The following is a 17919-nucleotide window of genomic DNA, read 5'->3' on the forward strand; positions in this document are numbered from 1 at the left end:
AACAGAGATCTGAGCCTCTGAACAGGATAAGTTAAGCCAAAAGAAATTAACCTAACCTGACTATGGAATTCTTTCCTTTGCTTCTTTGTCCTAGATAAGGTTACTGAATTTGAATGAACTTTTGTATGACTAAATCGAGGGTCACCACTGAACTATGAGATAATACTTTGATTTATTTTTTAAATCTAATATTAGGCATTTTCAAAGATTATGAGGAGAAAGATGATTGTTTCGAAGCTTAATTAAAGGTAGAGATGTGTATTTATTTAAAACAACGGCATTTGTAGTATAAAAATACATAAATATTTGAAGTTAGGGAAGTAGATCAGACCACTTCTTTTGAATGGTTGTATTAAACACCAGATTTAACTAAATACTTAATATTTGACTGATATAACTATTATAAATATTTAACATTAATGCTAAATATTTCAATATTAATGTGTACAAATTTTCTTCATTAATCTGTTTACACTGATATTTATTTGTCAATTCTTTGGTTATATACATAAATGGTGTTTATAGCAGTTGACTCTAGATGTAGACTAGTAGCTAATCAAGTGTAACTGATTAACTTTTTCATAAATCAGAAATTAATCAGAATTTGAAGGATGCAGTAAATGATTAAGTGGATTCTTATTAGAGCAATATATTTTCTCCCAGTCTTAAAAAAAAACAACAAAAATCCAAATAGAAAGGGAAGGGGAAAATACTGTTTAAAAAAAAATAAAACAACCTCTAAGTTTTCCTCTGATTAATATAGTTAATGAACAAATGACTTTGTTTGTTTGTTGTAAATCAGCAATCAAGTGTTTTTAGTACATATTTCATTCTGGCTGTATATAGTAACCGTACAATAAATCAATTTGTTCTCTCTCTATCATAGAATCAAAGAATAGTTAGGGTTGGAAAGGACCTTAAGATCATCCAGTTCCAATCCCCCTGCCCATGGCAGTGTCACCTCGCACTAAACAATGTCACCCAAGACTCCATCCAACCTGGCCTTGAACACTGCCATGGGATGGAGCATTCATCACACAGAATGCATAAAAATTATTAGCCTCCAGTGATGAATGCTAGTACTTGCAAGAATAAAATTTCGTGGTTAATTTCTTTGGTACCATTCAGGTGCAAGTGTGTTGTATATCCAGAGTAGCAGAAATGTATAGAATTAACACCAGAATGACTGAAAATAAAGTGTATTATAATTTAAAAATATATAAATTATGGAAAAGGACACAATGAATGAGTACTTCATATGATTATATGTTGCTGTGTCAGGAAAAATATGTATGTAAGTATTTGAATTATCCTTCTGACAAAAATCATACTTTTCATGTGCGCCTCTTGTGTGTCGTAATACTCAGGAAGTAACAGATACTTCTGTTGTATTAGCAGTAGGGTATGACATAATTCCCTTAAGCTACTTGAATTAGAACTGCAGATAGGCAGCTAAAGTACATGCAATGTTACATTAAATGCTAAATTTGATTAAAAGCATTAAATGAAAACTGTTCTATTTACAGTCAGGCAACATTAGGATAAAAACTATCTATGCAATTCATATACTTGCAACTTGAAACACACAAATACTAAAATAATACAGCCAATGCTTGTATTGTCAGTAAGTTTATAGTGTCTCTTCTGAGACATTTCACTTAACTGGAAAGTTAAATGGAAAATATTTTTAATGATTGAAGCAAATCTATTAATCTAGATCTTGGAATAAAAAAATGTGTTTTGTGAAATTACTATTTTGAATAGCTACTTTTTGAAACGAAGGATTGTGTGGAAAAGCACTCTAAAAAATTATGCAAAATTAAGCTCTTATATTCCATTTTCAAAGAACTCAGCTTTTGAAAATGTAACCCTCACTCTTGTATTAAAAATTCTTGCGTTTAAAAAACAACAATGAAATACATTAAAAATATTAATGACTATAATTAGAAAATACTAATGCTGCCATCCACAGCCACCTAAACAAAGTAAGTGCTGCACAAGAGCCTGTCAAAGCGAAACTAAACTGAATGGCATAAAATGGGTTGGGGCATTTCCAAAACAAGCAAAATTAAGCAAAAAAAGTTATTCTTCTAAAAGCCATAAATTTCATACAAAGAATATTGACATGTCATGTGATACTTCTCTACAGAGCTATAGATCAGCTAGATCTGTATAGATTTTATGGGCAAAGTTGGTTTTGAGTATGTGATTCTAAAGTATTTGGCTTTGACAGAAGATATATTACTAAAATTGGACTCAATGATCTGCAGCCACTAGCAATGCTGATTTTAATGTAATAGTTATTAAACTGATATTGGTTAAATAAACTAAAGTGGTATGATGGCAACTTGTAAATTTTTTCTAACAGATGAAAACTGAAAAGAAACCTTACAAATTCCTTAATGCTTGAAACATCCTGAAAATGAAATGGACTTTTAATAAATCTAATTCATCTTCCCTGTTTATACATACAGAGAAGCAAGAATGTGCTAAGGTCCAAATTAATTTTTAAGTGAATACTTTATAGCCATTTTTCCAGTAACCTGTTTAATTACTCATGCCCAGGTAACAGAAAAATTGATAGGCAGGCATAAACTTATTTCTAAACCATGAAAATTTCCACCTTCACCTCTTGGCTGCAGGTGAGGAGCTCCTGAAACCAAAACAATATTTCCACTATGTAGCCATAGCTGTTTAAGCAGATAGTGTTTTTTCATAGATGTGGGTGGGATCATTTAATGGCCAGTTGTTCCTCAAAGTTATATTATAGAATGGCTAAGCATAACCAACCTTGCATAATGTTATTGTTTCCTTTCATGTTTGCTGCCAAAAAGCAATAAGGTCCAAAAGAAAGAAAAGGAAAAAGCAGGCTAACAAAAAATGTAGGTCACACATAAGCCTTTTGACTATGACTGTCCACCAGTTCCCAGCCTTTTAGAACTGGCATATCTCTTTTAAAATATAAAAAGTGGTTGGTGTTGAAATTGGTGGGGATTTTTGCATTTATTATCCTGAGGTTGCTGTCTAAAATGAAGCAGTCTTTAATGATTGCAGTCCTTGAGCCATTGTTATAGAGAACTTCATTTGTATCACTGTGCTTTACTTCCTCATGATACTATGCTTTCCCACACATTTGACGAAGGGAACTACTACTTCCAGTGGACCAGCTTAATTTGTTCTGATAAGCTGTGAGGAACATTTCGTAGTGTGATACTTCATACAGGTGCATGTTCCAAGTGGCTAAGCTGCTCCTGTCAACACAGTACTGCACTTTCAGACATATTGTACTTACTTGGGGGTCTGTGGTAGTTTTGTTTTGGGGTTTTGTGGGGGTATTGTGTATGTGTGTGTTGCTGGGTTTTTATTTGGTTTTGGTGTGTTTGTTTTGAGTTTGTTGCTTTGGTTTTATTTTGGCAGAGGGACATCTCCAAGGAGTATTTTCAGGCAGGGGCATGGGTAGATTTCAGTTTGGCTAAGCCTAACTGTCCAGTATGGTTTGAAATTCCCCTGTAATTCCTTCAGGACAGAACTACCAGATTCTAAAAAGTATTAAATACCTAATAATAAATTAAAATAGATAGAGTACTCTTCTATTGCTCCTCAAACCTTTTATTGATGAGGAAAAATAGTCTAGATGAAACAATTAGAACTAACCTACATCAAATATATTTCAAGATGACTGAGCCTGGACACAGAACTTATAGATAATATATGTGAATCTTCACAGTACATAAGAAGACAAAATGGGTTTGTCATGGTATCTTCTAGTTTGCATAAATAGCACAGCATACAGGTCTTTAAGACAAAAACCAATATTGTTTTCTCATTTTCATAGTATCTTGTATGATAGAATCTCTATCTGGCATCTGTGTTACTGCTTAATTATAAGTAATGCTTTTACAAAATGTGGTTATTTCCTACCATACAAATTACTGGTTTCTAGTCTTTGTTTTAAATGCAAATAAAAATACTGAATAAATATTCATTTATTTTGATATGAAGGTAGGTAAAGCAACCTGACCTTTCCTTAGCTATAGAAAAAGTATATAAAGGATAATTAGAAATTATTTTTTTTTTTTTTTTCAACTAAATGGTCATGTTAAGACTTAATGTTAGCAAAAACTGTTGTACAACTGTCGTGGTTTAAGCCCGGCCAGTAACTCAGAACCACGCAACCGCTTGCTCACTAGCTGAACATAGGACAGCATCTCAGCTGAAACTCGTTTGTATCCTTTCTCTAAGCTGCTGTTATAGTATGTGACACTTGGTGCATTTTCTGAAAGCACTATCTATATGAAAGTACCCTCAGAGCAGAAAAACACAAGAAACATTTGATGTTCAGAATAGTTCAAAAAAAGAGAATGGGAATCATGTTAAGTTCTGCTGGCAACTATTTCTTCCTTAATTTGCTGTTCTAAAAAAGCTGTTTCATTTTTTCTCTATATAACAGTTCAACTCATATAATACTTGTTTGTTCCAAAGGCAAGGTAAAATGTTTGTTTACATCAGGCACCTATCAATTGACTTGACTTCTCTGAATATGAACTATTTTCATATATTAAAGGGCTTCCTCTAAGCTCTTTAACTGCTTGGGCAGCTGTTCTCTGCTTAATTTATAGAAAGCAAATGTGGGTAGGAAGGCACTCTGCTTCAGGTGATGTTTGGTTTAGTTTTATATATCAGTCATTTAAAACTGCAAATAATAATATAAATTTATTTTACTACAGTAAGGTAGATTTTCTCAGTAAGAGCAAATTGCTGCAATAGTGGCTTACTGTCTTCTGTAAAATTAAGCCTTTTAGAATAGCACTGTAGTGCTGAGAGTTCAGTGCATTGCTCCCCAGGCTTTATTCTCATCTGTCAGTCAAGCTAACATGATCATTGATGATCCTTCCTGCTCTGCTGCCCTTTCTGAATTCAGTTCCACCTCTTGCTTTTCTCAGATGTGGTTTTTTCCTTTAGATTTTCTGTGGCCTAAAACTATTGCTCTTGATTGGAATAAAACCAGTTCTTCAAAAATCTACTTAAAAACAAACAGAAAAGCTTCTAAAGAATCTTAAATAATGTTGCAGTAGCTCTCTATTGCAGGAAAACAATAGAAAAAGTTTATAATTGGGGTTGGAGAGTACTAAGTATCATAAATATGGTGAATCTGAAGTTTTAATGAATTTTGGTATATGCCTCTACTTTGTTTATCAACTTTACAATTGTTACACATTTTATTCTTATGTTAAAAAATCTTGAGTGAAAAACAAGGAAAAGAAGATAAATAGCAGTTAGCAGTGTGTAGGCAAAACTTGAAAGACTGAGAACATGGACACTGAGAGAATTGAGAACAGACATTTAGAGAATTTATGATTCTGTGAGAAAAAGCAGAGCCAAGCTCAAGCTAGGCAATGAGTCCACAGGTGAGGGTCTAGGTCAGTGAGTATATAGGCAGAGCTGTACTTTATAGAGACTGTCACTCTTGGAGCAGAACATCAGGCAGGGACTGAACTTAAATGGAGCTGCAGGGCTTGTTGGTCCCTTTCCCGTTGGAGGCTAGTCTAATGAAGTCTGTTGGGCCCTGACAGAGACACTAAATATTGATTGGAAATTACTGCTGTGGATTTCTTTTAATTAGCGAGTTATTAATGATAAATGGAATTGATAAAACTGTTTTTTTTATTTTAATAGTTCAAATTATTTCCCATTTAAAAAATAATATAAGAGTTTTATATATATCCACATTATGTCTCTGTAAAGACAGGAATTTTGTTTCGGAATTAAAAGGAATTTATTAGACAAACTGTTTAGCAGCTTTGCCGGGGGACTCTGAATAACTTGTGGAAATGAGGTTTTGTATTTTGGATAATTGGCTTAATACAGAACAGTTGTTAAATACATGCATTTTTCAGGTCATTCCTTATGTTTGAACATGAGTTTGTATTCCTGTCTCAGAAGGAGATAATCATGGAGAAAATTCTTATAGGAGAAGAGGTAGAGTGTCTAGTTCTGGCACAAAAGGCACAGCCAAGTTTGATACTCTGCAGTATATATAAAAAAACCCTACAAAATATAAAATAGGTTGTGTATTAAAAGGAAATGTAAATATCTTTATTCACATGGCAGACTTTACTATTAGTTTCCTCCAATATCTCTTCCTATCAGTCCATACTGTTTCACTCCTCCCAGTCATCAGATGTAATAGTTATTTTCTTTAAATCTTTTCAAATGTCCGTTTTGCTTGTGGCTATTGTGAGTGTTCTGGTGATTCTTTTGTTATGAGCTGATACTGAGCTTTAATTGACTTCATTATTAACATTCTTGGGTTTGTATTATTTGTGGTGAGAACTTTTTGTAATAAATGAGAAATCACTGACTTCCTCTAAAATTCTGTGTAATAACATTACTTATGATGAATTATTTATTTGTGAATGGAATAGGAAAGGCTTTTGGATGTTGTTTTTTGGTTTTTTGTCCTAGGTTAACTAAGATCTGTGCCTTCTTAGATGTTTCTGTTCTCACATAACTTTTTTAACTTTACTGTTATGCAGTTATTTCATGTCATTTCCAAAAGGTTGACGTGCTATAGAGGTTAACCCAGTTTACTTAGACATTACTTACATAAGTAGTAATTTATTTAAGTAAGTAGCCTTGTCAGCTTCTGGGAATTAGTTTATCTGATAGAGTGGTGTGTAGAAGATGTATATTCATTCTCCATAAGTATTCCCTTGAACCTACTAAAAATGCTGTTTATTTATAGAAAAGCTAAAATAATCAAGTCAGGTATCAGTTCTTGTGCAGCAAAATTCCTGCAAAATGCAAACATTTCAGGTAGAGGCACACGAGTTCAACAGAAAGAGCTGTACAACATAGGAGAAAAGAGAGCTCTTGTGGGAAGAGGAGCAAATGTTTATGAAAAATTTCATTAGGCTCATAGTGCTGTGCCATATTTCATCTTTAAACTGCTTCCCTAAAAGATCCTGACACATTCACATGCTGGGTAAACATCACTTGAATTAATTTACTACATTTGCATAGGAATTGCTTGGTTACAAACTCATTGCTTGAATTTTGATTGGTTTGCAATGAAAGCAGTAAGCTACTTATTAGAAATTCATATTACTCTTTTTCCTTTTTTCATTAATTCATTACCCATTTGTATGCATTTTTCAGATGGAATGTCACATATTGATGTGGATTCTCAGCGCAGAGTTTTCTAGCATATTGTCCATGGCCTAGAAATCACTGAAAAATAACTGAACAGATTCATTGAACAAAGTGTCCTCCCTGAACTCATAGTTACTGTGTGTTACTGTAGTAGTCTCAAATATGTTCACAAACAGTAAAATCATCTCTCTTGGAAACGGTTTTGCTTCTGACTTGGATATCAAGATTCCAGTTTAGAAAAGCCATGTAAGTCTATGATGTGGAGAGGTGGCAGGCAGCTTTTTTGTGCGTCATGGTGCAGCATTATCTGAAGGTTAGGGAAAACACTGATTATGTATGTGCAGACACTAAAGGTACAGGTTGAGATCGGCCTAAAGCCCAACCATGTTTTGCAGTGCAATAGTCTATTTAAAGAGGACTTAAATAGAGGCAGATAGGCAAATTAGATATTACAGCATGTAAGTATATATGCTTGCGTATAAAATTTTCTCATGCTTTAAGCTGAAGAAGTCTATGTAGAGCACTAGAGCTTCTGTTATTCCTATTCCTTGTTGCAAATCAACCTGGGTAGGAGGAGAAAATAGAAACATCATTAGATCCCTAATGCAAATCCTGTTCTGGTTTTTGCTACAGAAAGTAACAATTATGGTAAAACACTAGATAAGCATTCAACATTCGAGTGCAGGAGGAGGACAATGACATCGCCTGTTCTTAAACCTTTTGAGAGTTTTTGAAGAAAAATCCTTCAAAATTTGTTCTTATTTTTAACTATTACATAGCTACTTTTATGTCCATTCATCAGCTAAAAAATAAGTGAAGAAAAATCTTACAACTATTCATCATGATGGATTATCAGTAGTTACATATTTCTATGCTTCACTTAGTTCAGAGGTAGAGACAGATTGAGTCTATGTAATGATCTATTTCAGGTATAAATTTATAATACTCAGATACAGTTTCATGCATGAGGCCAAGTTCAGGCAGCAGTCAACAGTACAGCTTCTGTGAAACTTCTCTTACAAATAGGAGTTTCACAGAGTCTGATGTGAAAGTAAGCTGCATGTTGGCTGTTTTTTCTGATATTGATTTAGAAATTGAGGGAGAGATCTAGATGTGGAACATGATATACTCTGTAGCCCATTCTGTTTCTGAAGGTTACATATTTTGTTTACTGCATTCATATACAATCAAAGACTCACAACACTGATGCTGAGGGTTTTTAAATTTGAAAGATTAGGGATCGGTTATGAATACAGTGACTTGATAACGTGCAAGAAAGATCAAGTTCAGTTGAATAAAGAAAAATGTCTTTCCAGTGTAATTTGGAAAAAAAATACATTATCTTTTTTGGTTGCATGTATTAGAAGAAAACAGTGGTTTTGATGATATGGTGATGAAATAGGTGTGAAACAGGTGACGAGCAAATAGCTGCTTGGTGGCAAACACAGGCAAAATCTGGAGTTATTAATGAAGTTTCTTGAAGTGCCAGTTAGACGTTGTTTTCTTTCTGGAACAGTCCAAGGTGATACTTTGATAGGTTCAAGATTGATTAGAAGCTGGCGTTTCACTGGACAGCAGAACAGTGCGTTGCTAATGTTTTATTCACACCAACATGTGTTTCTTTGTGACACCTATCTTCTGTGGTAACCTGTGGTCTTACAGTGAGTTTCTGTCCTAATTGTATATTCTTTTGTTCTGATAAATATCTTGCATTTGGGGAAGCTATGAAGGTACCTTTGCAGTGCTGAAGAGATATCTTGAGAGGATTTCTCAGGTAGCAAGACTGCTTTGTAGTACCCTTGTAGTCATCAGAAAAGCTTGGAGATACTTTGTAAGACTTACACTGTCTTGACACACTTCAAATAAAATCTGTCTTGAAATCCGCTGTTCTATAGTGTAGGGAAAAATGAGCTACCACTTACTGGCACCATAGTAAGTTTACTAAGATCAAAATCAGACGCTGTGTTTTTGACTGGTCCGAATGACAGTCCAGTTCACAGCTTTGAGTGGTAAGAATTGGAATTTAAATAGTTTAGGCATTGATCACAGTACATATGTGTTTTCACACATGTAGGCACCAGGCTTTCAGTTGCAGGGGTTCTTCAGAATAAGGCTTAATGTAATTGAATAAGTTCCTCCAGAATAATGAAAACAGGATGCCACCCAGTCTTGCAAGCCAAACCTTTTGAGAGAGGTGCACATGAGTGTTTAGGAGGTGGGGAGGAGAACCAACCAACTAACCAAAAAGAAAACCAAAAACCAACCAACCAAACAAACAAAAACCCCACCAAAAAACCCAAACAAAACAAAAACAAAACCCCCAAACCACCCCCAAACCCAACAAGTTCATCAAGTAACAAGGAAGTTCCACAGTGTTAAATCCAAAATGTGTCTATATTTTTTTTTTTGAAGTGTAAATAGTTGAAGTGATCTAATAGAAGTAGGATTCTATGCACTTAAGTTTATTCCTAAATAATTTTGTGATTGTCTCAGAAGTATAATAAAATGCTGTATTCTTCTGTCACCATAAGCCCTGTCCAGGTATTTGTTCATGGTACAAATTCAAGTTTCTATATAAAACATCTTTTTCCTTTTTGTGTATGTGTGTATGTTGGGTTCTGCACTGATGGAATTCTAACTACTGAAGATTGCCAAAATTATTATCTTTCAGCATTTTGCTGTCAGAGTGGCATAGAATTCCTCTGTCATACTATAGAGTTGTGCCCCAGAGAGCGTTTAGCTTGTCACAACATGTAAATGGTAGTATAAATGAAGCTATTTCACAGAGGATCTAACAAAAGGTCTTGAATGACAACTTGCTTAATGCCTTTCTGCTTATTTTTGTATTAGAAAAATGACGTACACAAAGATGACAAAGCAAAACTTCATAATCTAGGGTCTAGAACATTTTTCAAAGCTTGATCTTCTCTGTTCCTACCAATTTAATCCTTCTAAACTGCTGTTTCCCAATAAACAAAATGATTGATTTTTACCCCTCTCCTTCCTCTATTGGAGCAGTTAAATTTTTCACTTTAGGATCATAAAGAGAATTTATCTGATTTCATTTTCATTGGACCCTTTATTCTGGCTACTGTCCTGTTCATATATGGAAATTATCTTTAATCTCAAGCTCATGTCATTTGTCCATCTCCATAAAGCTGTATTAGAGTGTGATTTTACCTCCTCTCCTGTCAGTGACAAAACTTGCATTTCACCTAGAGATCAGTTAGTCCTTTGAAGTTGCTAAGAGCACTAAATTCAGGTCTAATAACTGTAGGTACGTCACAAGATGGCTCAACGCCTATGTAAGAGGTTTGAGTACTGCTGTGATGGTTCTTACTCATGAACTCTGCTCTTCAAGGCAGTGAAACATGTATAATTAATTGTAATTAAATGAATAGGTTTTTATTAATTGTTAGTAAAATTCAGGTCAAGGACCACTTACATGCTAACTCATAGTGTATTAAATTAATGACACTGTCAAATATAGAAGTTTAAGTAGTTATTATCTCCCTTTCTCAGTACCAGTTCTCAGCTATACATCTCTCTATCTGAAATGAAGCTAAAGTTTGTCAGGTCATAGTGTAAGTCAGAACACTAGAATAACCTAACTGGAAAATAATTGTTAAAACAAGCTGTATCTTTGCAGATCAGCTTTAGCAGAGATGGCAACAACTCATATATATAGTCTGAAGGGTGAAAACACACTAGGGGGAGGAAAATATTTTCCTTGCAACAAATAGTTAATTATGCCCAGGAAGAGGAGGGGTAACCAGGCAGTTATTGATGAGTTACCTAAAGCAGCTGTGCAGATAGTGGACTTGGCCTAGGGTATTTTTAAAAGCAAGCAGGAGTAGCCATCTTTCTTTAGCAAACATCAGTGTGAATTATGCCGATGAAAATCTTGGAGGGAAAAAGCAGAGGAAATACTAGAACTTTGAAAAAACGTAAGTTCAGCTGTGGGGATAAATGCATACCTTATAACTTCATTCTCTCTAGAGGTAAGTAAAAAATCACCTTGTTTTCAGATAGAAACTATTTCAGTGCAGTCAGCTTCAGATAATCTCTTCACAAGGCCAAGCTTATTGTAGCAGAAGTGTATGTAATATTACTAAAGTCACTTTGGCCTGATGAGCATGGTTGTGGTAGCAGCTTCTCATGTTGTCCTTCACTGCCTAGAGATATGCCCAGAGAACGTGTGCTGCTGAAGTCTAAATAAATAACAGATGTGTAAATCTTCCCCCAAAAGTTTCAAGTATCTTACGAACTTATATACTTCCAATGCACATGAAATTGTGCATGTTTCAGAAGTTCCAGCTTTAGAAACTTAGTAACTTGAAAGTGCTTTTTTTTCTGAAGAGCATAGAAGCTGTTTTTTGTCTTTATTCTTCTGTATCTTTCTGAGCTATAGACAAATGCAGACTAAAACTAGCAATTACCATCAGCATCCATATCCCATGTTCTTAGAATAATCATCAGAACTTCCTGAAAAGCATATTTAAAGAAGAATTACAAAATAAAACATAAAGAATCATAGTTTTGTAGTAGTATACCACACAAGTGCAACTCTGCTCAATCTGTCCCTTAGAGATTGATTTAAGCACAAGAATTGATTCCAGCATGACTGCTGCTAGTGGGGAGTGGGTATTGCCAAATAAAAAACCTTATAATAGAGTGTAATTATTTCAGGTTTTCTTCCGATATTTATTTCCAGTTATAGTCAAAGTTGACAAAATCAACATTAATGATGAATAGTTAGAAATCAATGCAGATGTTCAGGACTGCCTATTGCAAGTAAGCATTCAGAGGATGTTGTTATTTGTTTGTATGTGGCCATGCCGCAACTGCTATGCGAGTAACTGCTTTACATTGAAGGCTGTAGTGAGATTTAATTTTATGGGAAGTGCCATGAAAATGCAAATTGTTGTTGAAATACTAGGCCAATTTTAATGTGTTTGGGTAACATAATTGAGCTGCAAAGCATTTATTAAATAGAAGTGTCAGTGTAACTTCTGTTTACTAGTAAAAATCCTTTGATTTTGATAAACCAGGCTGAATAGCCCTCATGTTTATCTAGCCTGTGCATTCCTTTTGTGCGTATTTCTCTTCTGTTGGTAAATTGACTGCAATAAGATTAGCTATTTTGATCCTTATGGCTAGGAGACATGGAGGTCTGCTAAGTTTGATGCATAGTGTATCAAAGCTTTGACCTAGGCTGCCTGCTCAACTCACCATATCTGAATACTGCTAGACTTCTCACTATAAGGCTTCTTTTCTAGTTCTTATTGTTCTTGTGAACTGTACTGCTTCAGAGATGACAGCTGGGCATTATGTTGTAGGAACAGTGAATCAGCGTGATTTTCAGGCATTCTGAAGGCACTTGTTTGCTTGCAAGCTTTTTGGCTGTCCTGCCATGGGGAACTAATGCTCTTCTAATTATCAGCTATGATTCCCTTATTTATGCTTGTGTAAAGATGTCTTAATCAGCTGTTGCTTGTTTAAAAAAATTATAGCAGTGTATTTGCCTTAAATAAAGTTATGTTCCTTGTACATCATTCAGTTAGCAGTACAGATCATTCCCAGCAGTGTCTGGTGCTTTACAGGAATTCCTGCATCTGGAGACTTTGTTCAGTATTGGGAAATCGTTTTCTGACGGCTAATTAATTAGTATTAATAGTTGAAATTAGAAATTTAACTGTCATTTGTTGTGTAACCTGGACCAATCACTTTGTCAGCAGGACGTGGACAGGTAAAACCTTCTCCTGCTATGCCTGTCAGCATATGTTTTTGTGGCTTAAGGAGAAGCATATTGAACTGCTTTACTTGCCTGTGCTGCTAGCAGTCTCATCAGACCAATGACTTTCTAGAAGTGTTCCAAACAAGTTGTATGTTTCTGTCTGCCTGTGTACATTATGCTTCAAACCTTAGGAATACTCAACTCTCAGTTAAGGCAGAGAAATCTGGGTTTTCCATCCGAATCAACATTGGCAACCAACCCTAACTGACTTTGAGGCTGATTACCCTAATCATTCCTAAGGTTAAATATTAGTTAGTATTTCCAGTCTAGTCAACAGCTGTAGGGTGGGGTGGACTAATTACTAGTATCATTTGGCTGATTTATCTTACAATAAAAAAGGAGTGAATAGATGTGAAAAAGGCAGAACCTGAAAACATACAGCCTCAGAGATGAGGGCACGGAAAGACAAGCCTCTCTCACACTTAGTTTGCATCATGTGCGCTCAGCTGTGCATATCAGAGAGAACGTTTTTCTCCTCAAATAAAAGAACATTCTTCCAAAAGTCCAAGACAATTAAGTACTAAGTGTGGACTTAGGGGTATTACAGAAGTATAATATAAATAATGTGCAGCTTTATGTAGTAGAGAGGTTGCTACTGTCCTCTGTAGTTTGTACCTATAGAATTTTACGGTATACTTTTATTTTGCTACTGAAGACAGTATCTTTTCAATTATTTGTATTATTGCAAGAGTGGTAGTGTCTGTAGTGAGTGTTTTCACCTGTGCTTAACAGCCATGAGCTGAATCGGCTTTTTTGAGCTTAAGCCAATATTCTTCACAGGTGTGGTGAATGAACACTCATAATAACTGGCCTGTGTCTGGGCAGCTAAGTGCACAGCAGATTGGTATTTCAAAGATTTGATCGAGTTCTTTTCACCATGCTTACCTGATGAAATGTAAGATTTTCTTTTTGGGGGGTGGTGTGTTTTGGTTGGTTGGTTTGTTTCCCTTGCAGAGCTTTATTTCAGGTTTTCAGATACAGAAATAGTTCTAGGCTGTCTTCTCAGTAACTCCTTTAGTGCAGTTTGCAAAGACTTTGTGATAGTGCAGCTCTGTGTCCCACAAGGATATACCTTTACTGAGGAAATTCAAAGGTTTTATATTTGGGGATTTTTTGGTTGAGGTTTTTTTTATGTGTGTGAGTTTGGGCTTTTGGGTTTTGTTTTTTCCTCTTTTGGTGGTTTGATTGGTTTTGTTTGTCTTTTGGTTGTTGTTATTATTTTCTTCTCTCCTCCTGCCATTTGATATTGAAGACTTTGCAATCCTGATTTATGAAGCGCTGTAATTGGGAAATACGTTCTTTTTAGCATTGTTCTTTTTTACCTTGTTAATAATCTAGGGGACAGGGATCGCATCTTTTCAAGCCAGTATACTCTTAGAATTAATGGAAACTCCTACAATCCAAAGAGGATAGTGTGAGCCAGTCTTCTCTGCTTGAACATATTTTACTTGCATCACAATGCCTGGATAGATGGGAATTGTTTTGGAACTGCAGTCCAATATTATATTAGAGAAAATCATCATATAGAGATACTGCCACGTGGTTTGCTCTAGTTACTGTTTAGCATCTGCTTGTTTTTCCCTGTATACTGAATCAGCTGTACGTATGCTATATACTAACTTCACAGTCAAATTGCCATCCGGTCTGGGGAATCTCCACTGTAAACATTCTGTTGTATTTATCAACTGACAGCCCAAGTAGAGAGTGGCATGATAATTTGAAATAAATGGGGAGACATCAGAGAGAAATGTGTTTCTCTATCCTTATCTTCAATTGTAATGAAAATAAGACAAAATATTATCAAAACTTAAAAATAATTGAATTTGTTATATTTGATTTTAATATTTAAATCCTAGGAGAGAAACAAAGCTGCTTGAAATAGAATATCAGGTTTTCTTTGATTGTTATTTTTATTTCCCTACTGGAAAAAGTGGGCTGGAGTTGAAAATGGGCATCATAGGACCTGATAAGATGCATCCCATGCAGGGTCCTGGGGAGTTGCCTGATGTAGTTGCCAGCCCACTCTCCATGATATTTGAGAAGTTGTGGCACTCAGGTGAGGTCCCTGGTGACTGGAAAAAGGGCAGTATCAGACCCACCTTTAAAAAGGTTAGAAAGGAAGATCCTAGGAGCTACCGACCTGTCAACCTCCCCTCTGTGCCTAAGAAGATCATGGAACAGATCCTTCTGGGGGCTATGTTAAGGCACACGAAGAATAGGGAGGTGATTTGAAACAGCCAACATGTCTTTACCAAGTGCAAGTCCTGCCTGACCAGCCTAGTGTTCTTCTGTGATGGAGCTACAACACCAGTAGGCAAAGGAACACTACAGATATCATCTATCTGGGCTTCTGTAAAGTCTTTGACACAGTTTCCCACAACATCTGTCTCTAAATTGAGGAGAGATGGATTCAGTGGGTGGACTGTTTGGTGGATGAGGAATTGGCTGGCTGATCACTTCTAGAGGGTAGTGGTCAATGGTTCGATGTCTGGATGCACACCAGTGACAAGTGGCATCCATCAGGAGTCTGTATTGGGACTAATATTGTTTTGTATCTTCATCAGTGACATGGACAGTGGGATTGAGTGTGCTGTCAGCAGGTTCTGAAATCTTGCATATTAAGGGCTAAATAGTATATAATGAAGTGTTTTCCTACATTATTCTCCATAACTGGTTTGGATTTAATATTGACAAAGCAAAGCCGCTTGTGAATCCCCTGACTGAACAGCTTATCATGTTGAATAGGAGGACGAGAGTGTGTGTTTTGATCAGCCCTTTTCCTGCTAAGTGTAAAGTAACCCTTAAGCTAATTACCAGGATAAGTTATCATAACTTTCTATTAAGAATAACTTGAACAGAGCTAATAATTTCTAGTATATAGAGAGAGGATGCTATATACAGAGAAAATACAGAGGAAATGGGAGATGATTCTAGTTGACTTTAAATCTGCTTGTCCATAGAATTATTAGAGCTCTTTAAGTTTGGTTTTGGTTGTTTTGTTTTTTTTTTTTATCCCTACTTTGCTGTTTTGACAATTGTTTCTCCTTCCACCCTTTTCTCCAGGAAAAATAAAAGTCAAGATGATGGAAGTAATTTTGCAAAAGCAAGATGGGCAAGGGCTATTCAGAAGGTAAGAGCTGCTCTTAAACCTGCTGATTTGTTCCTGTAATTTAAAGATTTTTCTCAGATGGAGGGAGACTTTAGCATAGCATTTCTAGTTCATGTAAACTGCTATTCAATTTCAGCAAGATCTGAGGATGTGGCTGGTGAGTTTCTGATACTAGAGACAATTCCTTCTGTTGGTTCTTAAATCTGTGTGATTCCCTTACCTCAGGATTTTTTCTTCTGGAAAAAGGATGAGATTCTGAAACTTCCTTTAGATACATGAGAAATTATGTAGTTTGGCCATCTTATCTGTGTTTCGTATTAATCCATAAACCACAGCTTCAGGCGTCTATTTCTGAATAATTTTTGATATTCAGAAATATCAATACTTCAATAATATTTAATAAAACGGGTTTAAGAAAATATTTTTAATATTTTTCCTAGAAAAATCTTTTAAGTTCTACTGATGGTACCACTGCGTAAACAGGTTTTTTTTCTTAATTAGATGTAATAATTAAAAGAAATTATTATGATCACTTGCGCTGCTTATGTGGTCAATATAGAACATAGTAATTGACTCTTAAGGCTCACAATAAGCAGGAGACTACGCATTGTAAGTTACCCCTTGTATCATTCCACATCTGTGCTCAGTGATAATGGTGAAATAGTGGCCCTATATCAACTGGTCTTATAACCTAGAGATCAACAGTGATAGTGACACAGATTTGTGTAGGCAAGTCTTCTCAACATGCCTTATTTCTTAGTTTGCAAAATGAGCACAGCACATCCATATGTCACAGTTTTTCATTAAATAAAAAAAATATTGGAGGAGTTCAATATAAGAAAAAATTATATAGAATTAAATATTCACTGTTGTTGATTGTTCTTGGGCTGTTCTTTGTGATTCATGGTTAACTATACAATGGATGTAGTGTGATGTTCAGTATGCGAATGCTCACTAATGAAGAAGTTACTGGTAATTCAGTTCTGTCAGCACTATTGATTTACTGTCTTATTCAGAAACAAAACTTGACAAACTAATACTAAAGCAGGTATAACACAGGGACAGCAATGGGAATTTAGGGTAAGCAGAAGCCATTCTTTGTTTAGGAGCCATGGGGCTATGAGATTAATGTGAAACTTCCCTTTAAAAGATTTCAGCAGGCCCAAAGAAATTACAAATCTTTCAAAATCAGTCTTTCAGGTGAACAATTTTCTAACCTGCATTCCAAGTAATATTTTATATGCAAGTGTCTCTTAAACTGGGAATGAACATGTATTTCTTTTGCGTGAAGTGTTACCAGTAGATAATTTGTATTCTGATGCATTTAAAAAAGTAATTATAACATTCAAGTGGCAGTATATTGGTTGGGCTAAATGACTGTCAGCAGCAACTGCTTCTCTTAAAGTTTTGTGAATTTATTTCAAAGATGAAATGTTTAAATAGTGAGAATTTATAAACAAATACTGACGTGCATTTTCATTTAAGTGGATTTAGTATCAGTGCGAGTTTGTCAACTTTAAGACATGTTGACAATAGTTTAGAGTGTTACTTCATGGTATGAGAGGAAGCTCAAAATACCTGAAGAGTTAAAGGACTTTCTAGGTTGTCTTTATTAATCACTTTTTTTTGTTATTAATTATGTAAAGAAAATTATTGATTGGTATATCAAGCAATTCTATGGTGCAAATGATCTCAACTGTCTTGTGTCTGAACTGCTTGAGTTTTCATGAAGAAGGTAAAGGGTCAAAGTGGGGAGATGAGGCTAACAGTTCTAAGACCACTTCATAATTGCCCTTGAGGCTTTCAAAAAGTAGAGTTTGAAAAGTTTACTTCAACAAAAGTTGATTCACTGATAAAGGCA

At 35.2% G+C, this 17919-nt stretch overlaps 1 protein-coding gene across 1 annotated transcript in view; it reads left to right on the forward strand.

The window, feature by feature from the left end:
- Positions 1 to 17919, forward strand: part of LOC133265996 (protein unc-13 homolog A-like) — a 42762-nt gene that overhangs the window by 15636 nt on the left and 9207 nt on the right. The window contains exon 7 of the mRNA XM_061446987.1: positions 16013 to 16079. Coding sequence (XP_061302971.1) covers positions 16013 to 16079 — 67 coding nt within the window. The remainder of the gene's footprint in view (positions 1 to 16012; positions 16080 to 17919) is intronic.

Source organism: Pezoporus flaviventris, unplaced genomic scaffold (genome assembly GCF_033815535.1).
Source record: "Pezoporus flaviventris isolate CSIRO_AGI_PZ_B2104156 unplaced genomic scaffold, CSIRO_AGI_Pfla_v1 ptg000006l, whole genome shotgun sequence".
Lineage (NCBI taxonomy): Eukaryota > Metazoa > Chordata > Aves > Psittaciformes > Psittacidae > Pezoporus > Pezoporus flaviventris.